A 22,149-nucleotide genomic window follows, 5' to 3' on the forward strand; every position below is an offset into this window, starting at 1 on the left:
ATCTCAGATCGGCTTTGGGTTTCAAGAAGGGGAAACCCTGAGCCATAAGGATTGAGATCCCCCGTCACTGACTGGAGTCGCCCTCAACATGGACATTGGACTGGAACCTCTGGACTGTTTCTAAAAGGACTTTTGGCCACTACAAACTCACCATCTCGGCTAGGTATCTGGACCTCAAGAACTGAACTCAAGTCGGTCTGTAGATTGATCTTTCAACCAACTCTCTCTCCCTTTTCTTTTTGAATAAATTGTAGTTCAGTTAACGAGAATTGACTATAAGTGCCTATTTTGGGTAAGATCTAAGTTATCATCGGACCTGGGTCTGGGGCCTGATCCTTTGGGATTGGGAGAACCTGTTCTCTTATATGATGAGAGAAGATCTTCAGTAATCATCATCATCGTACCTGACATGTGTGACGTTCACTGAGGGAGGGAGCGATAGCTCAGTGGTTTGAACGTGGGCCTGCTAAACCCAGGGTTGTGAGTTCAATCCTTGAGGGGGCCATTTAGGGATCTGGGGCAGAAATTGGGGATGGGTCCTGCTGTGAGCAGGGGGTTGGACTAGGTGACCTCCTGAGGTCCCTTCCAGCCCTGATATTCTCTGATTCTGTGTGTGTCCGGATGGAGGCCTGAGGCTGGCACGTTAAGGGAACGTCGATGTGTGGACGTCTGAGTACCCAGGGAGGAGATACAGAGGCTGGTTTGGTAACTCTCAGTAGTGGAATATCCACCAGCGTGTGGGGTTTGTCTGCCCTGGTCTGTTTGCAGTTCCCCCTGATTGAGTGACCTCAGCTGGCTCCCATGGGCAGCACCGTCACCACAGGCCCTCCCGAGGCTGCTCTGGCCGTACTGGGGGACGCTGCGCCATGTCCCTGGGCCGTGCTCAGCCGAGCCTGGGGCACCTGGGCCTGCTGGTGGAGCAGGTGGGAGCGAAGGTGCCTGTGGCAGTGTAGAGCATCTGGGCTAATGGCTTGCTGTGCCCTTGGCTGCCACGTGTGCTGCCCAGCTCACTGCTCCAGAGAGCCCCGAATGGGAAGAGCAAACAAGGCTCTCTCTTTGCCTCAGTCTCTGACGGCCTGCCATGCAGGGCCCGCAATCCCCAGTGTGGGCTGGGTAAATCACAGTCCTGACCCTGGGGCCACCAGCCCTCCCTGGCAATAGCCGTCTGCGCTAATATCTCACTGCATGGCCCCAGGGCTGGCTAGGGTTGGGAGGTGCCATGCTCCCCTGGCTCTGGCCAGTACGTGCCATCTCCCCGCTTCCCCGTACATGCTGGCCCTGGCTAAGAGCTCGGCCCTGGCCCGTTTGTGCGGAGGGCAGAGATGAATGGGAAACAGCACCAATCCCAGCCGGCAGCTGAGTGCGTCGGGGGAGCTAGCCGGGCCCCAGCCTGGACAGGCCCTGCTCCAAAGAATCGCCAGGGAGCTGCGCCAGGCACAGGCCTGCCCCTAGCTGAAGGGCTGCGTAGATCAGTGGGCTCTCGCGCATCCCCTCCAGGAACGTGACACAACGGTGCAGTTGGGTCAATGTTCAGCAGCTCTGTGCTCGCTTCCTGCATTATGTAGCCTTAAGACCTCAGGAGCAACCAAGACAGCTGCTTGGTTGAGTGGAGGCCATGGGGCCCCTGAGGAAGAAGCCCTGCGGAAACTGGGTTTGCTGAAGAGAAACCAAAGCTTTCCAAACAGGCCCAGCCCACCGGTGAGCTGGCGTGCGAAGCAGAGCAGGCCGGGTGTGTGCGTACCGTACCGCGGATGCTGTAGGACAGGCCTCCCTCCCTCAGATCTGATCACCCGGCAGCTTGAAGGAAACTTGCACTCAGCAAACTGATCTGAAAACACTGATGCTTTCGCATGTCAGCCACCAAATGGTCTCCTGCTGCCCTCTCCTGGAGACTCCTCTCCTGTGTGGGGCCAGAGCCAGCCTGCGACCCTGGTACATCCACCGCCAGCCCACAGCATGAGCCTCCTACCCCCTCCCCGCCCACGTCAGAGCCTGAGCCACAGCCTTAAAGTGCTGTCTGCACAGCTGGGTTCAGAGCACTAGCCCCAACCCTGCAGATCCGAGTCTTGGCCAGGGCTGGGAGCCCGGAGGCACTGCCACAAGCCATGTATCCAAGGGCAGGCCCCCTCACAGACCCAGAGCCAGCTCTGTGCCCCGCATCAGGGCTGAGACGGCGCTGAAGCAAGTCTCATTTCACGGCTCCTCAAAGCTGTTATACCAATAAAATAAAAACCAGCAGAATCTTATTAAAGGGGATAAGACAAAATGTCACATTTATTGTGAATATAAACAGAATCATAGTAGACAGTCAGTTCTAGCTATAACATTTCATTGTTTCACATTCATTCACACATTCGTTCATACACACACAGGTTCAGCAGCTGCTGTATAGTTACCAGTCCTGCACGGCACGTGCCGATCCTTGGCCACTCGCTTCCGCCTGGGGGCAGCAGAAGGAAGGGAGATGGAGGGAGCTGGGGGTGGCTGGAGGCAGATGGGGGAAGGGAAGCTGGGGGTAGAGGGGGGCTGGGGAGGTGGGGGGGCCTGGGGGCAGAGGAAGGAAGGGAGGTGGGAGGCGGGGGGATCATAGAATCATAGAATCATAGAATATCAGGGTTGGAAGGGACCCCAGAAGGTCATCTAGTCCAACCCCCTGCTCAAAGCAGGACCAAGTCCCAGTTAAATCATCCCAGCTAGGGCTTTGTCAAGCCTGACCTTAAAAACCTCTAAGGAAGGAGATTCTACCACCTCCCTAGGTAACGCATTCCAGTGTTTCACCACCCTCTTAGTGAAAAAGTTTTTCCTAATATCCAATCTAAACCTCCCCCATTGCAACTTGAGACCATTACTCCTCGTTCTGTCATCTGCTACCATTGAGAACAGTCTAGAGCCATCCTCTTTGAAACCCCCTTTCAGGTAGTTGAAAGCAGCTATCAAATCCCCCCTCATTCTTCTCTTCTGCAGACTAAACAATCCCAGCTCCCTCAGCCTCTCCTCATAAGTCATGTGCTCTAGACCCCTAATCATTTTCGTTGCCCTTCGTTGTACTCTTTCCAATTTATCCACATCCTTCTTGTAGTGTGTAGTGTGTGTAGTGTTCTTGTAGGATAAGAGGGACTGGGGCAGAGGGAGGAAGGGAGATGCGGGACCTGGGGGCTGAGGGCAGAGGCTGCATCAGTTAACCCAAATGGTAACACCTGCATCTCAAGAAGTCCCAAATCAGTAAGGAAGACAGATTTTTTCTGTGCTTCACTGACTTGGGGGATCTGCCAACACCCCTGGGTGAAATCCAGGGTGCTTGAAATCTTTGCTCTGCTGAAACTGTCTAGCCTGTCATCCATGCTGGGCTGGGAGGATGCACCGCTATGTTTTCTGTAATCGACACAAAGCCTTATTGTCCCATTGCTTCTGGGGACCATGATGATTGGAGAAGCCCAAGGACTATTAGACCCACTAATTGTCCCCAATTCCAGCACGCTTGCTAGCTCTCCATGGCCACGCTTCCGCACTCTACTAGCCAGTGGAAGGCTTTGCTGGGACATGCTGCGGCCCTTCAGTGCTGACCTTATGGACCAGTCTGTCAGTCAGACCCAGCTTGCTGAAAAATAGCTGCTGGTGACTTTGCAACACAGCCTGAACTGCTGACTGTTCTGTTGCCAGGCATTAACCCTTTGCTCATTAGTGGGATATCACCGGGTCATGTGGTCATCAAATCAGTGAGGACTGTCTTCCAGTCCTCCGTGGCGCGGCATATCATCTTCAGGGTAGTCTGGGGACTGGGATATGTCTTTAACCGGTTTATTGCACTTTGTGAGCAACCTTGTTGTGGTAGGTAATTTCCTTAGCCCTTTCTGCAATCCCAGAAGGCCCGTCCCATGAACTCTGCATTCTGTGCTTGTTCCCAGGGTGGAGAACCCATACCAGAGCTCCCCTCAGGAATGGTGGTTCGCAGGTGTTCCGCTCACACCAATCTTTCTGTGCCGCTTGGCTCTTTGGGAGGTGTTACTGCATTAGCCCCAACCTGGATTTTAAATCCACCCTAAACCACTTCACATGTTCAGCCGCTGATTCCCTGTCTGCTTTAGGGCTAATTTCCCAGGAGTCGTTAATAAGATCCAGAGGACCCCTCTGTGATATCTGATTAAAATATGACTATACAGATCATTGTTGCAGCCACAGTTATATATTTGCAAAAAATCTTGTACATAATGTGGCATGTAAGATGTCTATGGAAAGGTTATGATTTGCTGTTTATGATTATGCTATCTGCATGCATATATCATTTTTGTATTTGAAGTTAAATATTGGCTCTATATCTGGATTTCAAATGTTTGCTCCTGGGGTAATGTCCACAAGGTAGTTAGCCAGCACATCTTGGAGGGACTATTCAAATTATAAGGAGTACTTGTAGCACCTTAGAGACTAACAAATTTCTTTGAGCACAAGCTTTCACGAGCTACAAGCTTATGCTTAAATAAATTTATTAGTCTCTAAGGTGCCACAAGTACTCCATTTCTTTTTGCGGATACAGACTAACACGGCTGCTACTGTGAAACCTATTCAAATTATACTTCAGTCTCTCTGGTCACTCGATTACAGACCTGAGAGTGGCTATACACCAACAAAAAAGCTTCAAAAACAGACTCCAACGAGAGACTGCTGAATTGGAATTAATTTGCAAACTGGATACAATTAACTTAGGCTTGAATAGAGACTGGGAATGGATGAGTCATTACACAAAGTAAAACTATTTCCCCATGTTATTTCTCCCCCCCACCCCCCCCCCCCACCCCACCGTTCCTCAGATGTTCTTATTAACTGCTGAAAATGGCCTACCTTGCTTGTCACCATGAAAGGTTTTCCTCCTTCCCCCCCCCTGCTGCTGGTGATGGCTTATCTTAAGTGATCACTCTCCTTACAGTGTGTATGATAAACCCATTGTTTCATGTTCTCTGTGTGTGTATATCAATCTCCCCTCTGTTTTTTCCACCAAATGCATCCGATGAAGTGAGCTGTAGCTCACGAAAGCTTATGCTCTAATAAATTTGTTAGTCTCTAAGGTGCCACAAGTACTCCTTTTCTTTTTGCGAATACAGACTAACACGGCTGCTACTCTGAAACCTATTCAAATTATGTGGCTCATCAAGAAACACTTAACTGACAATGGACCATGGGAGACGCCCATCTGCACTGAATGGACGGACAGTCCTCCAAACTTGCTATTTGAGGTATAGGTAATGGCTTCTACTGTGTCCAAACCTTCATGCAGGGACATGTGACTTGCCCATGTGACTCCAAACACCATCTTGTCACCTGTAATTTTCCACTAGCTGTGCTGAGGGCTTTGTTTGAAAGAATGGGTTCCCTCCACATGGCAGAAGATATAAAAGGCCCTGGAAACCCCTCCATTTTGCCTCTTTTCTGCTCCAATCTCTCTGGACTATGAACTTATATTAATGGAAGCATTCTAACCAAGGAATTGAGAACCTTCAATGATTTGGAAGCAGCCAGAGACTTGACTTAAGCCAACAGTTTATTCCATCACTGCTACAAGCCTGAACAAAGAACTTTGCAATTATTGTATGTATTTGATTCCTTCAACCAATTTTAACTCTCACCTTTCTTTCTATGAATAAACCTTTAGATTTTAGATACTAAAGGATTGGCATCAGCATGATTATTGGGTAAGGTCTGAGTTGTATATTGACTTGGGTGTGTGGCTGGTCCTTGCGATCAGGAGAAGCTTTTAGTTGAAAAGACTGGTTGTAAAGAACCACTCATCTCTGAATCTAGTGTTTTCGGTGGTAATACAAGGACTCGGATGCCTAAGGAAACTGCTTTTATGACTTCTTGTTAGCCAGTGTGGTGAAACAGAAGTTTACTTTTGTGGCTGGTTTAGTATATCCTATGGGGGATTAGCCACCAGTCTTGGGGTGTATCTGCCCCATTTCTCAGCAGTTCATCCTGAATTTGGTATTCTCAGTTGCGGCCCACTGAGGCTCAGTTACACCCTCATTTTCCTTCCATAAAGGAGGTCAAATAGGGCAAACCCTGTGGATTTGTGGGGCACCTCCAGGTCAGTGAAAAATGGTGAGGCAACATTCTATCCCAGTCACCTACTCTCCTTTCCATGTACATTTTCTACCTTGACTCTGGGGTCCCATAGAACCACACAAGTCACCCATTTGTTTCTGGGGAAGACGAGGCAGATTGCAATTGTTTTACTCCATGCATAGAATCATAGGACTGGAAGGGATATCGAGAGGTCGTCTAGTCCAGTCCCTGCACTCATGGCAGGACTAAGTATTATCTAGACCATCCCGGACGTTCTCCAAACTCACGAAGTAGCTGGCACATGAAGGCTGACCCATAATCTGATGGGATTTCTTTTGGAAAGCCCAGCTGCTGAATAAGGAGAACAGTGCATCTGAAATTGTTCCAGCCTCCACATTTGATACAGCTCTGATGGGATCCCCAGGGTGCAGCCTGGGACTGTAGGACCACTGTGCCCCTCAACTCTCTCCAGCCTGGGCTGTCCCTCACAATGCCCTGCTAGTGACAAGCAGCAACCCCCTCCAGGCGCTGTGATCACTTAGCACAACCGCATGTGGAGCCCCACAACCCAGCTGGATTGCATGAATGCTCCCAGAGCCACTCATGAATCACACAGAGAAAGGCACCAGCAAATCCCCCCAGCTTCCAGCACTGTACCCCAGGAATATACCGTCTTGCACTGCTCAAGATGGACAGTGCAGATGTATTAATTGGTTCACCACTTCAGCAATGGAAAGTGAATATACACCAGCCTTTGCCAACCTGAGCAGATATACCAAACTTCAGGCAAATTCACTGGTAAAGATAAACAGTGAAACAAATTTATTGACTAGAAAAGATAGAATCACTTAAAATCAAAGTGATAGGCAAAAAGTCAGAGTTAGTTACCAAAAGAAAAGAAAACGTAAGCATGCAGACTAAACTCTCCACCCTATTAGACTGAGCAGCATCTAGATTAAGCAGCTTTTCTCACCCCACTGGATCTTACAGTCCTTAATATACAGGTTTGTCCCTTAAACCTGGGCCAGTCCCCTCTGCTGGAGTCTTCAGTCTTCTGAGTGTCTTGGTTGCTTGCAGCAGAGGTGGGGGAAGGAAAAAGGCCAGGCATGGGCCCCTGTGTTCTGTTTTATAACCTCAGTCCCATGTACTTGGAGAACACAAGTCCAGTCAGGTCTGGAGTGACCAGATGAACCGAAGAAAATATCGGGACACATGTGGGAAGAGGGGAAAAAAAAAAAAGGCGGCCAGAGTTGACGAAGCAAAAAAACAAAACCCACCATAGCGGCCGAAGCCGCAAGATTGGGACAAATGGCGTCCTGATCGACGTGGGACAAAGACCTACAAATTGGGACAGACGTCTGGTCACCCTAAGGCAAGTCTGGGGGCATTGCTGGGTCTCCAGGCAAGGCTGAGCAATCCCCCTGGTGGGGCCCCACACAGGTGAGTCACTGCATTGTAACTCCCTGGCTGGACAAGGGCTGGTGATGTCTGCTCCGCACCCTCCCGGGTGTTAGTACCTCCCTTGTCATTGTTTGTGCAGGGCGAGTATCTGGGCGCCTCCCAAACCCACAGTGTATTTTAGTGAAAACCATACAACACAATTCTTATATTTTCATAGGCACTGGTGATCATAGAATCATAGAATCATAGAATATCAGGGTTGGAAGGGACCCCAGAAGGTCATCTAGTCCAACCCCCTGCTCAAAGCAGGACCAAGTCCCAGTTAAATCATCCCAGCCAGGGCTTTGTCAAGCCTGACCTTAAAAACCTCTAAGGAAGGAGATTCTACCACCTCCCTAGGTAACGCATTCCAGTGTTTCACCACCCTCTTAGTGAAAAAGTTTTTCCTAATATCCAATCTAAACCTCCCCCATTGCAACTTGAGACCATTACTCCTCGTTCTGTCATCTGCTACCATTGAGAACAGTCTAGAGCCATCCTCTTTGAAACCCCCTTTCAGGTAGTTGAAAGCAGCTATCAAATCCCCCCTCATTCTTCTCTTCTGCAGACTAAACAATCCCAGCTCCCTCAGCCTCTCCTCATAAGTCATGTGATGCACATCTATGGTTAGGAAAACGACTTTCAGCAGATCATAACGTTTCCCCGATACCTCTCACGGCCTGCTTTATGTGCAAGGTCACAACTATATATCAATGAGGGATATGGGAGTTACAGGGCGTTCCCACAAGGTACAGAATGTCACAAAAGCGACCACTTCTGGAGCTCTGGTGGCAAAATGCACCTGCACCAATATAGATCTTTTCCCTTTTGGGGAGGGGCTGGATCATGGCCTGATGGTAGCCATGGCAACCCAGGAAACACATCACTGATCCCCAGCAATGGCTGTATGGGGCCTGAGAGAGACCTGCCCTCATTTTCTGCTTTTGCCAAATGTCCCAAGTAAGTTCGGCAGCGTTCCTGCACTTCGGGCTGGATGTTTGGCCAAGACGGGATTTCCTTAATCTCTCCTGTTCTCTCTGCAGTCCCAGGGGGCAGCAAATGGGCAGTCGTGGCCGAGCAGTAGCGACACACGAGGCTTTGAGGGCACTATTAGCTGTATGTTGGGTTCCCCTGGACACCTGTTTTTCCCAACCAGGATGTCCCTATCCCATCTGTACAGGGCTTCCCCCTGTTCTCTCTCTCTGGGCCTCACCAAGGACGTCCTCAGTCTCTTCCGCTGTCCAAGGAGACAGCTGCACTTTGCTCAGCTGCAAACTCCGCCTCGCTTCTGCCCACTGAGAGCTCCTCAGGTAAGGGGGCTGCCACCTCGTCCTGCTCCCTGGGGTCAGTACTCTCTGCTAATGAGGGGGCCGAGAACCCCCCTCGCCCTCCATAGGCTTTATTCTGGGAACCTGGGGGCATTCAGCACTATTTCACCTCAGTCCCTGGAAAAATCCTGGAGCAGGTCCTCAAGGAATCAATTCTGAAGCACTTAGAGGAGAGGAAAGTGATCAGGAACAGTCAGCAGGGATTCACCAAGGGCAAGTCAAGCCTGACTAATCTAATTGCCTTCTATGATGAGATAACTGGCTCTGTGGATGAGAGGAAAGCAGTGGACGTGTGGTTCCTTGAATTTAGCAAAGCTTTTGACTCGGTCTCCCACAGTATTCTTGCCAGCAAGTTAAAGAAGTATGGGCTGGATGAATGGACGATAAGGTGGATAGAAAGCTGGCTAGATTGTCGGGCTCAACAGGTAGTGACCAATGGCTCTATGTCTAGTTGGCAGACGGTATCAAGTTGAGTGCCCCAAGGGTCGGTCCTCGGGCCGGTTTTGTTCAATATCTTCATTAATGATCTGGAGGATGGTGTGGATTGCACCCTCAGCAAGTTTGCAGATGACACTAAACTGGGAGGAGAGATAGAAACACTGGAGGGTAGGGATAGGATACAGAGGGACCTAGACAAATTAGAGGATTGAGCCAAAAGAAATCTGATGAGGTTCAACAAGGACAAGTGCAGAGTCCTGCACTTAGGACGGAAGAATCCCATGCACCGCTACAGACTAGGGACTGAGCGGCTCGGCAGCAGTTCTGCGGAAAAGGACCTAGGGGTTACAGTGGACAAGAAGCTGGATATGAGTCAACAGTGGGCCCTTGTTGCCAAGAAGGCCAATGGCATTTTGGGCTGTATAAGTAGGGGCATTGCCAGCAGATCGAGGGACGTGAACGTTCCCCTCTATTCGACATTGGTGAGGCCTCATTTGGAGTACTGTGTCCAGTTTTGGGCCCCACACTACCAGAAGGATGTGGAAAAATTGAAAAGAGTCCAGCGGAGGGCAACAAAAATGATTAGGGGGCTGGAGCACATAGAATCATAGAATCATAGAATATCAGGGTTGGAAGGGACCCCAGAAGGTCATCTAGTCCAACCCCCTGCTCAAAGCAGGACCAAGTCCCAGTTAAATCATCCTAGCCAGGGCTTTGTCAAGCCTGACCTTAAAAACCTCTAAGGAAGGAGATTCTACCACCTCCCTAGGTAACGCATTCCAGTGTTTCACCACCCTCTTAGTGAAAAAGTTTTTCCTAATATCCAATCTAAACCTCCCCCATTGCAACTTGAGACCATTACTCCTCGTTCTGTCATCTGCTACCATTGAGAACAGTCTAGAGCCATCCTCTTTGAAACCCCCTTTCAGGTAGTTGAAAGCAGCTATCAAATCCCCCCTCATTCTTCTCTTCTGCAGACTAAACAATCCCAGCTCCCTCAGCCTCTCCTCATAAGTCATGTGCTCTAGACCCCTAATCATTTTTGTTGCCCTTCGCTGTACTCTTTCCAATTTATCCACATCCTTCTTGTAGTGTGGGGCCCAAAACTGGACACAGTACTCCAGATGAGGCCTCACCAGTGTCGAATAGAGGGGAACGATCACGTCCCTCGATCTGCTCGCTATGCCCCTACTTATACATCCCAAAATGCCATTGGCCTTCTTGGCAACAAGGGCACACTGCTGACTCATATCCAGCTTCTCGTCCACTGTCACCCCTAGGTCCTTTTCCGCAGAACTGCTGCCGAGCCATTCGGTCCCTAGTCTGTAGCGGTGCATTGGATTCTTCCATCCTAAGTGCAGGACCCTGCACTTATCCTTATTGAACCTCATTAGATTTCTTTTGGCCCAATCCTCCACATGACTCATGAGGAGAGGCTGAGGGAACTGGGATTGTTTAGTCTGCAGAAGAGAAGAATGAAGGGGGATTTGATAGCTGCTTCCAACTACCTGAAAGCCCGTGCGGGGGCTGGACTTGGTGACCTGCTGAGATTCCTTTAACCCACCATTGTTCTGATTCTATGGGAGACCACAAGCCTAAATGACATTGTGGATGAGATTACTGACAGGAAGGCACTGCAACACCTCAGCTGGCTAGAGGGGATGCTCTGATAGTGAGCCACCCTCTTGCAACCCTACCTAAAGTATGGGAGACTATGTCCTGGAACACAGTGGTGATGGTAGAATTCCCACTGAACATGAGATCCCAGCATGATGCTGTACCTGGGCTAGCACTAAGGTTGCCTTGCCAGGGGTCCAGTTTTCAACAGGAATGCCAAGTCGAACAGGGACTCTGGTAGCTCTCATCAGCACAGCTGACTGGGGCACTAAAAATCTGGTTGGCCACAGTGGCTGGCTCCACATGGCTCCCAGAAGCAGCTGACAAGTCTCTCCGGCTCCTAGGCAGAAGCGTGGCCATGGGGGGCTCCATGTGCTGCTCCTGTCCAAGGTGCCGGCTCCGCAGCTCCCATTGGCCAGGAACCACGGCCAATGGGAGCTGCAGGGGCAGCATCTGCAGATGGGGGCAGTGCGCAGAGCCCCCTGGCTGCCCCTACCCCTAGGAGCCAGAGGGCCATGTCAGATGCTTATGGGAGCTGTCTGAGGTAAGCGCTGCCTGGAGCCTGCACCCCAAACCCTGTCCCACATCCCAACCCCCTGCCCCAGCCCTGAGCCCCCTTCCACACCCAAACTCCCTCCCAGAGCTCAGACCCCCTTTTGCCCCCAACCCCTTGCCCCAGCCCGCACTCTGAACTCCTCATTTATGTCTCCACCCCAGAGCCCACACCCCCAGCCCAGAGCTCTTAACCCCTCCCACACCCCAACCTCCTGCCCCAGCCTGGAGCCCCCTCCCACACTCTGAACCCCTTGGCCCCAGCCCAGAGCCCCCTCCTACACCTCAAACTCCTCATCCCCAGCCCCACCCCAGAGTCCACACCCCTAGCCGGAGCCCACACCCCCTCCCACACCTAACCCCCTAACCAAACCTGGTGAAAATGAGCTAGTGAGTGAGTGAGGGTGCAGGAGAGCGAGTGATAGAAGGAGGGGGGGTGGAGTGAGTGGGGGTGGGCCTTGGAGAAGGGGTGGGGCCTCACGGCAGGGCAGGGGACCTGGCAAGGGTGTTCAGTTTTGTGCAATCAGAAAGTTGGCTACCCTAGCTAGCTCAGGCCTTCGGTGTATACTTGGGGGGATGGTGAATGGAGAAGGGAGGGGATCTCTCTCTCTGCAGTACTGGTGAAATGATCACTCTAATATTGTGCTGTGACAAAGTGGGACCGTTCTTAATGTTTCCTCTGAATACTGTAGGGGTGCCCCAGTTTCCCCTATGCATTTCTTAAGTCTCTAGGTGGTAGGATAAGGGGGTGTAATTGTTGCAGAGCAAAGAGCCAGGGTACATAAATGGCCGACACTCTGTCTCCCAGCAGCTGATGGCCTGGGCCCTTCCCCCTGCAAGGTGAGAGCTAAAGGGTTGGAGAACAAAGGAATCAGGTGCCCTCCTGGCCTGGAAAGGGACAAAGCCCAGAGGAGGGGGGGGCTGGAGGGGGAGTCAGTTTGGGGCTGGTTGGGGACATGGAGTGAAGTGCAGACGGGGTTGTCCGGCTCACTGTCCCCCAAAATGGACCCAGCTGAGGGGTCCTGATCTCTGTACCTACAAGCTCTGTTTTACTGGCTGGCTGAGAGTCACGTCTGACTGCGGAGTTGGGGGGCAGGACCCTTTGGCTGCCCCAGGAGCCCATCTGGGCGGACTTGCTGTGGGAAGCGCACGGGGGGCAGAGGACGCTGAATGCTCCGAGGTCAGACCCAGGAAGGGGGGAGCCGGGTGAGCTGTGTGTCCTGCAGACAGGCTGCTCCCAGACAGGAGACTTCCCCAGAGTCCTGCCTGGCTTCGTAGGGAGCAGCTCCAGAGCATGGCCCGGGGACCCCGTGACATGTGCCCTCTACAACACATTCCTAAGGGATGTGGTGGAGTCTCTCTCCAGTCATCAGATCAAGGCTGGATCCCTAGTTACTGGGCTCCGGGCGAGACTCGCTGGGTGCAGCTGCAGGGCCAGCTTTACTCAGGGCTGTGCTGTATGCACGTGTGGGATGAGAATTAAACGGCAAGAGGCCTAGCGAGGGGTAAGGACGAGGAGAAGGGGCTGACCGTGCCTACAGAGCTGCAGGCAGGCCTACGAGGGAGCATGCTGCAGCCTCACCTTCCTGGCACTTTGGGAGAAAGAAAAACGAGGGGCCATCTACACAACCCACCTCCCAGCCAGGCCTCCAGACTGGGTGAGCGGGCTCAGGCCAGGGCGCCAAAGAGAACTGTGTAGACGACACTTTTACGTGCGGCTTGGGCTCTCAAGCGTGGCGGTGGGCTTCAGAGCCCGAGCTCCAGCCCATGTCAACACACCAGCTACACAGCTGGTTTTAGAGCACTGGCACAAGACCTGCTAGTGCAAGTCTGGGGACCTGGGCTGGGAGACTGACTCCCAGAAGCTGTGTCGATGAACCCTCAGGGTTCTTCTTTGAGTCTTTGCCTTGGTGGATCCCATCTAAAAGCTGTCCTGCCTTGTCCGGACATGAACAACACGCTGGCGTATTCCCCTGCTCCCACAGCACCTGCAAGAGCCAGAGCACCCAGGCTAGGCCTCCATCTACCACTGACAGGCTGGCCAAGCTCAGGGGTGAAAAAGCAAGCTTTGGGAGGAGATGTTTGCAGAACTCCTGGCAGAGTCCCAGAGGAAAGCCAGGCTGGCTGAGAAGTGGAGACGGAATATGAGGACCCAGTGGGAGAAAGAAACGCAGCTCTCCCAGGGGATTGTGGCAGTGCCATGGTGAAGGAGAGCGTGGAAAGAGGCAGAGGCAGCTCTTGGGTGCTATCCTGAGCCAGAACGCCCTCCTGCAAACATAATCCTGCTAGGCCAGGAGGCCCTGCCGTCTCAGCATTTGGGACTTGCCCTGTCCTTCAGCCCCGGACAATGCTGGCTACTGGAATAGCAGCAACTTCTAACCGCTGTATCCCCACTGCATTGCTCCCATTCACCTCTCAGATCCCCCCTCCAGCGCTGAGAACCCGTGCATCTGGGAGTGCAGCTCTTTGTAGCCCTGCAATGCCCCTGAGCCGAGGGACTCAGCCCCATACAGGCAAGAAGAGCCAGAGGCCAGGGGTGCACTTGCCTTTGCACATCACCCCCCTCCCCCAAATTGTGGTATTTGAAATGTTCTTATGGTCGCACTTTGAGCTTTGTTTGCCTGGTTGCAGCAGTTAAAGGTTTGGGTGTAGCTGGTCACTTCAGAGGCATAGTCAGATAAATGTATTTCCAAATACAAAGACTTTATTTTTTCCACTGGTTTCATTAAAACTTTATTATTGTTTTTTTATTGTTCTTCCCTAGTAAAACCATTCATAGTATGTCCATTCTGAATCAGGGTTCCACGGCACACAGAAAACTCTTGCAATAAAGCTGAAATAATTCCCAGACTTTGACCAAAGCACACCAGGGATGTTAAACGTCACCCCTCCCCCGATGATACCCAACACCACCCCCAGGGCCTAACATGTTCCGGCATGAGACCCAAAATATGGTTAGTAGGCATCCAACAGCATCCCACCAGTGCTTATGTTTTCCAGCGGAGGCCTTGCTAGCTGCTCAAACCTCGGAGCAAGTCCTGCACCCCAGCCTCCTATCCTGTGCTAAGGCTTCCCCCCTGTACTCGCACAAATATTGTGCAAAATACAACACGCACTTCTAATGGTTGGAACATTTTTTCCCCTGCCGCTTCCAATCTGCTCCATAAACCGTGTCAGCTGTCTTTCAAATGGCCACGTGCACACTCAACCGCCATGCCGCAACTGCTATGGGGATAGTTAAAACGGTCCTTCCTTCTGTCCGAGCAGGCTGTGAATGGCTTCATTAGCCAGGGCATCAGAGGATAAACTGGGATTCCCAGAATAACCAGCCCAACCTCCGCTCCATTATTGTCCTGGGGCCAAACAGTCCTTTCTTCATCAATCTAAAGAGAACTGAGTTCTGCTGGTCCCTTCCCGACCACCTGGCAGTCATGGTTGTAAACCTGCCTCAGCCATTAGCCAGCCCTTGAGGCACCCTGGAGAAATACTTCTTGCTGTTGATAAGTTCTGCTCCTGTGTGCTGGTGGTGGGTAAAGGATAGGGACATACGTCCCATCAACTGTGAGGGGGGATTTGATAGTAGCCTTCAACTGCCTGAAAGGGGGTTCCAAAGAGGATGGATCTAGACTGTTCTCAGTGGTAGCAGGTGACAGAACAAGGAGTAATGGTCTCAAGTTGTAGTGAGGGAGGCTTAAGTTGAATATTAGGAAAAACTTTTTCACTAGGAGGGTGGTGAAGCACTGGAATGGGTTACCTAAGGAGGTGGTGAAATCTCTTTCCTTAGAGGTTTTTCGGGTCAGGCTTACAAAGCCCTGGCTGGGATGATTTAGTTGGGGGTTGGTCCTGCTTTGAGCAGGGGGTTGGACTAGATGACCTCCTGAGGTCCCTTCCAACCCTGATAGTCTATGATTTTATGAACTACCCCAATACAGTTTGGGAACCCCATGTGGGCAAACTCATTAATGATCTCCTGAGCATTACCAAGCTTTATAACCCAGTGCGACTGTACCTTTCACAGCCCCATGTGACTGTACCTTTTCCATGGCTTCACACACCTGTATAATAACAGCCCCAACCACTGATCTCCCCAAGGATTGGCTACTGACTGGTAGCACTCAGGTGCCAATTCCCAGGTAGCAAATGTGACTCTCTTCTCTGTGGATCCGAGGGAGTGTGTGTTGGCATACTGCTGCTGCAGCGCCGGGGCTAGCTCAGCACAGAGCTCCAAAAAGGTTGCTTTCTCCACCCTGAAATTCTCGTGCCCCTGTTGGCCATTGCAGGTCTGCAGAGTGATCCTTTCCCACCAGTCAACGCCGGGTTCCTGAGCTCAGAAACGGCTGCTCTTTTATCAGTGACTGGGAGTCCTCCTCTTCTCCCTTGTCCTCATCTCACGTCTGCCACCACTGCTGAAATGGCTACTGCTGCCACATCATCTGCTTGGTGCAGCAAAGTCATCCAGCTTCAGGTGCTGACTACAGCCCGGGCAGCCAGTGAGTGGCATTCTGGCTCTTCCTCCTCTCCAGCTGAGGTGGTAACACAGGCTCCGTACCACTAACTGACAGCGTCAAGTCTCCAGAGCGCCGAGCCTGGCTAGCAGCCACGCTGCCCTTGGCCTGTCAGGAGCATAGGAGGTATTGCCAATTCGGAGAAGGATCGGGATATTATACAGGAGGCTCTGGATGACCTTGTAAACTGGAGTAATAGTAATAGGATGAAATTTAATAGTGAGAAGTGTAAGGTTATGCATTTAGGGATTAATAACAAGAATTTTAGTTATAAGTTGGGGACGCATCAATTAGAAGTAACAGAAGAGGAGAAGGACCTTGGAGTATTGGTTGATCATAGGATGACTATGAGCTGCCAATGTGATATGGCTGTGAAAAAAGCTAATGCGGTTTTGGGATGCATCAGGAGAGGCATTTCCAGTAGGGATAAGGAGGTTTTAGTACCATTATACAAGGCACTGGTGAGACCTCCCCTAGAATACTGTGTGCAGTTCTGGTCTCCCATGTTTAAAAAGGATGAATTCAAACTGGAGCAGGTACAGAGAAGGGCTACTAGGATGATGCGAGGAATGGAAAACTTGTCTTATGAAAGGAGACTTAAGGAGCTTGGCTTGTTTAGCCTAACTAAAAGAAGGTTGAGGGGAGATATGATTGCTCTCTATAAATATATCAGAGGGATAAATACAGGAGAGGGAGAGGAATTATTTAAGCTCAGCACCAACGTGGACACAAGAACAAATGGGTATAAACTGGCCACCAGGAAGTTTCGACTTGAAATTAGATGAAGGTTTCTAACCATCAGAGGAGTGAAGTTTTGGAATAGCCTCCCAAGGGAAGCAGTGGGGGCAAAAGATCTATCTGGCTTTAAGATTAAACTCGATAAGTTTATGGAGGAGATGGTATGATGGGATAATGGGATTTTGGTAAGTAACTGATCTTTAAATATTCAGGGTAAATAGGACTAATCCCCTGAGATTGGATATTAGATGGATGGGATCTGAGTTACCCACGAAAGAATTTTCTGTAGTATCTGGCTGGTGAATCTTGCCCATATGCTCAGGGTTTAGCTGATTGCCATATTTGGGGTTGGGAAGGAATTTTCCTCCAGGGCAGATTGGAGAGGCCCTGGAGGTTTTTCGCCTTCCTCTGTAGCATGGGGCATGGTTGACTTGAGGGAGGCTTCTCTGCTCCTTGAAGTCTTTGAACCATGATTTAAGGACTTCAATAGCTCAGACATGGGTGAGGTTTTTCATAGGAGTGGGTGGGTGAGATTCTGTGGCCTGCGCTGTGCAGGAGGTCGGACGAGATGATCAGAACGGTCCCTTCTGACCTTAGTATCTATGAATCTATGAATTAGTGACCACTCTCACCTCCCGGGCAGGTTGGCAATAACGCTCACCCACGACCCACGGCAGGCTCCGGGCTCTCCATCTCCACCATCAAAGCCAGCAGAGAAGAGAGGCCACGTCCATCACAAAGGACCTGAGAGCTGACTCCTGGATTCCTAACAGTATCTGCAGCCACGCGTAAGGACAAAGATCCTCTGGTAGAGCCTGGGCCAGGTTCCAGCCTGTAGCCTGTCTCTGGGGGGTGACCACGCTAGTGGGCCAGCCCCAAGGACCCCACCCTCCCAGGCTCTGAGACTGGCTGTCGGCACCCGTGACCCCTGTGTCTTTCTGTGGCTGGGGGGTCAGTGGGAGGAGACTGGGGGCTCGGGGGGGTCTGGGGGGTTCATGGGGGGGCCGGCGGGTCAGTGGGAGGAGACTGGCAGGGCTGGGGGGGTCTGGGGGCAGGGTCTGGGGGGGCAGTGGGATAAGACTTGGAGGGCTGGGGGGTCTAGGTCTGGGGGGTTCATGAGGGGGCTGGGGTCAGGGTCTGGGGGGGTCAGGGGGGCCGGTGGGGTCTGGGTGGTACATGGGGGGGCTGGGGGGTCATTGGGAGGAGACTGAGGGAGCCTGGGGGGTTAATGGGGGGACCAGGGGGGCTGGGGATGGGATCTGGGGGGTCAGTGGGATGAGACTGGGGGGCCAGGGGGGTCTGAGTCTGCGGGAGCTCATGGGGGGTCAGGGGCTGTGGGGGGCCAGTGGGAGGAGACTGGGAGGGACGGGGGGTCTGGGGCTCAGGGGGTTCATGGGGGGCCGGGGAGTGTGGGGTCGGGGTCTGGGGAGGGTCAGTGGGAGGAGGCTGGGGGAGCCGGGGGGGTCTGGGTGGTTCATGGGAGGGCTGCGGGTGGGGTCTGGGGGGTCATTGAGAGGAGACTGGGGGGGTCTGGGGGGTCAGTGGGAGAAGACTGAGAGGGCTGGGGGGTTCTGGAGCTGGGGGGGTTCATGGGGGGGCGGGGGTCATTGGGAGCAGACTGGGGGGGCCGGGGGTCAGTGGGATGAGACTGAGGGGTTTAGGTCTGGGGGTTGCATGGGGGGGCGGGGGGCTGAGTCGGGGGCTGGGGGTCAGTGGGAGGAGGCTGGGGGGGCCGGGGGGGTCTGGGTGGATCATGGGGGGCTGAGGGCTCTGGGGGGTCAGTGGGAGGAGACTGGGAGGGACGGGGGGGACTGGGGCTGGATGGTTCATGGGGGGGCCGAGGGCTGAGTCTGGGGTGTCATTGGGAGAAGACTGGGGGGGCCAGGGGGGCTGGGAGGTTCATGGGGGGCCGGGGGGTCTGGGGGTCATTGGGAGGAGAATGGGGGGGTGGGGGAGCTGGGGGGTTTATCGGGGGCTGGGGGCAGGTTCTGGGGGTCAGTAGGAGGAGGCTGGGGGGCCCGGGAGGCTGGGGGGTTCATGGGGGGGCCAGGAGGTCTGGCGGCGGGGTCGGGGGGTCATTGGGAGGAGACTGGGGGTGCCGGGGGGTCTGGGGGTTCATGGGGGAGCCGGGGGGGCTGAGGGCGTGGTCTCAGGGGTCAGTGGGAGGAGACTGGGGGGGCCGGGGGGGTCTGGGGCTGGGCGGTTCATGGGGGGGGCCGGGGGCAGGGTCTGGGGGGTCTTTGGGAGGAGACTGGTGGGGCCGGGGGGGCTGGGGTTTCATGGGGGGGCTGGGGGGTTACTGGGAGGAGACTGGGGGTCTGGGGCTGGGGGTTCATGGGGGGTCGGGGGCAGGGTCTGGGGGGTCTTTGGGAGGAGGCTGGGGAGGCCGGGGAGTCTAGGGCTGCGGGGTACATGGGGGGGCTGAGGGTGGAGTCTCGGGGGTCAGTGGGAGGAGACTGGGGGGGCCGGGGGGGTCTGGGGCTGGGCGGTTCATGGGGGGGCCGGGGGCAGGGTCTGGGGGGTCTTTGGGAGGAGACTGGTGGGGCCGGGGGGGCTGGGGTTTCATGGGGGGGCTGGGGGGTTACTGGGAGGAGACTGGGGGTCTGGGGCTGGGGGTTCATGGGGGGTCGGGGGCAGGGTCTGGGGGGTCTTTGGGAGGAGGCTGGGGAGGCCGGGGAGTCTAGGGCTGCGGGGTACATGGGGGGGCTGAGGGTGGAGTCTCGGGGGTCAGTGGGAGGAGACTGGGGGGCCGGGGGGGGTCTGGGGCTGGGTGCGGGATCTGGGGGGTCTTTGGGAGGAGACGGGGGGGCCGGGGGGGTTCATGGGAGGACCGGGGGCGGGGTCTGGGGGGTCTTTGGGAGGAGGCTGGGGGGGCCAGGGTTCTGGGGCTGGGGGGTCATGGGGGGGCCGGGGGCGGGGGCTGGGGGTCAGTGGGAGGAGGTTGGGAGGGCCGGGGGGACTGAGGGCAGGGTCTGGGGGGTCAGTGGGAGGAGGCTGGGCGGGCCAGGGGGGGTTGGGGGCAAGGGCTGGGGGGTTTTGGGAGGAGACTGGGGGGGCCGGGGGGTCTGGGGTTCGGGGGGGTTCATGGGGGGACCGGGGGCGGGGGTCAGTGGGAGGGGGCCGGGGGGGCTGAGGGCGGTGTCTGGGGGGTCAATGGGAGGAGGCTGGGGGGGCCGGGGGGGGGCTGAGGGTGGGGGCTGGGGGGTCTTTGGGAGGAGACGGGGGGCCGCGGGGGTCTGGGGTTGGGGGCTTCATGGGGGGCGGGGGCGGGGGGTCAGTGGGAGGAGGCTGGGGGCTCGGGGGGGCGGGGCGCGGGCCGGGGCCGGGGCCGGAAGCGGAAGCGGGCGGCACTTCCGGCGCGCGGCGGCGGCGGCCATGTTGGAGCGGCGGCGGCGCAGCGGCGGCGGGTGCGGGCTCCGCGGCGGCCGGTAGGTTGGGCCGGGGCCGGGCGGGGGCGCTGCCGGGCTCCGCGCTGCCGCCCGCCGGGACCAGCCCGGCCCGTCCGGAGTCGCCCCGAGCTCTGCCCCCCGCCCCGCCCCGCCCCCAGCTCGGCTCCATCGCCCCGCCCCCTGCCCCGCCCCCAGCTCGGCTCCATCGCCCCGCCCCCTTCCCTGCCCCATCGCCCCACCCCCTTCCCTTCTCCCTTGCCCCGCCCCCAGCTCGGCCCCCTGCCCCACCCCAGCTCTGCCCCTTTGCCCCGCCCCCAGCTCAACCCCATTGGCCCGCCCCCTACCCGCCCCCTGCCCCACCCCAGCTCTGCCCCGTTGCCCCGCCCCCTACCCCGCCCCAGCTCTGCTCCATTGCCCCGCCCCTTCCCCGCCCCCAGCTCTGCCCATTGCCCCACCCCCTACCCACCCCCTGCTCTGCCCCATTGCCCCGCCCCCTACCTGCCCCCTGCTCTGCCCCATTGGTCCGCCCCCTGCCCCACCCCAGCTCTGCCCCGTTGCCCCGCCCCCTTCCCCGCCCCCAGCTCAGCCCCATTGGCCCGTCCCCAGCTCTGCCCATTGCCCCGCCCCCTACCCGCCCCCTGCTCTGCCCCATTGGTCCGCCCCTTGCCCCACCCCAGCTCTGCCCCGTTGCCCCGCCCCCTATCCCACCCCCTGCTCTGCTCCATTGCCCCACCCCCTCTCCCGCCCCCAGCTCAGCCCCATTGGTCTGCCCCCTGCCCCACCCCAGCTCTGCCCCGTTGCCCCGCCCCCAGCTCTGCTCCATTGCCCCACCCCCTACCCCGCCCCAGCTCTGCCCCCTTGGCCCACCCCCTGCCCCACCCCAGCTCTGCCCCATTGCCCCGCCCCCTGCTCTGCTCCATTGCCCCACCCCCTGTCCCACCCCTGCTCTGGCCCATTGCCCCACCTCCTGTCCCGCCCTCAGCTCTGCCCCATTGCCCCACCCCCTGTCCCACCCTCAGCTCTGCCCCATTGGCCCACCCCCTGTCCCACCCCAGCTCTGCCCCATTGCCCCATCTTCTGTCCTGCCCCCAGCTCTGCCCCATTGCCCTGCCCCCTGCCCCACCCTCAGCTCTGTTCCATTGCCCCGCCCCCAGCCCATCCCAGCTCTGCTCCATTGCCCTGCCCCATCTTTGCCCCTTGCCCCACCCCCAGCTCTGCCCTTGCCCCGCCCCCAGCTCTGCTCCATTGCCCCATCCACAGCTCTGCCCCTTGCCCCGCCCCTGCCCCCAGCTCTGCTCCATTGCCCCGCCCCTTGTCCCGCCCCTAGTTCGGCCCCATTGCCCTGCCCCCTTCCCCGCCCCAGCTCTGCCCCCACCCCCTGCCCTGCCCCCAGCTCTGTCCATTGCCCCGTCCCCTGCCCTGCCCCTGCCACGCCCCCAGCTCTGTTCCCGCCCTAGCTCTGCCCTGTTGCCCCTCCGCCGCCCTGTCCCCCAGTTCTGCCCCATTGGCCTGCCTCCTGCCCTGCCCCCTACTCTGCCCCACTGCTTGGTCCCACCGCCTGGTCCCCCTGCCCCACCGCCCAGCCCTGCCCCACCCCATTGCTCTGGTCCTTGGCCCTGCCCCTTAGCTCTTCTGCCAGCCCCAGCCTGCTCCTCTGTTGGCCCTGCTCCCCCCAGCTCCTCCTGCCCTACTAGCCTGTCCCACTGCCCAGCCCCCCAGCTCCTCCTGCCCCACAGCCCGGCCCACTGCCCAGCTCCCCAGCTCCTCCTACCCCACGGCCTGGCCCACTGCTCAGCCCTGCCTCCCAGTCTCCTATTTGCCCTGCCCTGGGGGACTCCATCCTCACCCTGTCCCCCAGAGTGACCTGTTATCCTCAGCATCTGTCTTCTGCCTTATATTCCCAAGAGATGCTCAGGTCCCTCCTTCACAGCGGTGGGCCACCCTTCCCTCAGAGGGCTCCCCATCTGCCCTGTTCCCCAGGCTCACTGATGTAGTCAATACTTGCCCCCCATGTTGTTCGTGACCCACACTCATGCATTACAAGAACCAGAGATTTGGATCTGGGCCTGTGGTGAGACGGGGCGTTGG

General features: G+C 55.7%; 1 protein-coding gene and 1 long non-coding RNA gene across 5 annotated transcripts in view; one reads left to right on the forward strand and one right to left on the reverse strand.

The window, feature by feature from the left end:
- Positions 1–22,149, reverse strand: part of LOC122461200 — a 25,255-nt gene continuing 3,106 nt past the window's right edge. Inside the window, exon 2 of the long non-coding RNA XR_006283007.1 lies at positions 1–404. This is a non-coding gene — a long non-coding RNA (uncharacterized LOC122461200). The remainder of the gene's footprint in view (positions 405–22,149) is intronic.
- CCDC71 (coiled-coil domain containing 71) overlaps positions 20,028–22,149 on the forward strand; it is an 8,446-nt gene continuing 6,324 nt past the window's right edge. Inside the window, exon 1 of one of the 4 annotated variants that reach the window (XM_038411011.2) lies at positions 20,028–20,100. In XM_038411011.2, the coding sequence (XP_038266939.1) occupies positions 20,048–20,100 (53 nt within the window). In that variant the 5' untranslated portion in view covers positions 20,028–20,047. Of the gene's footprint in view, positions 20,101–21,773; positions 22,133–22,149 lie in introns of those variants that run through there. The other 3 variants (XM_038411017.2, XM_038411012.2, XM_038411016.2) reach the window with 3 other exon arrangements.

This window comes from Dermochelys coriacea, chromosome 7 (assembly GCF_009764565.3).
Source record: "Dermochelys coriacea isolate rDerCor1 chromosome 7, rDerCor1.pri.v4, whole genome shotgun sequence".
In the NCBI taxonomy this organism is placed as follows: domain Eukaryota; kingdom Metazoa; phylum Chordata; order Testudines; family Dermochelyidae; genus Dermochelys; species Dermochelys coriacea.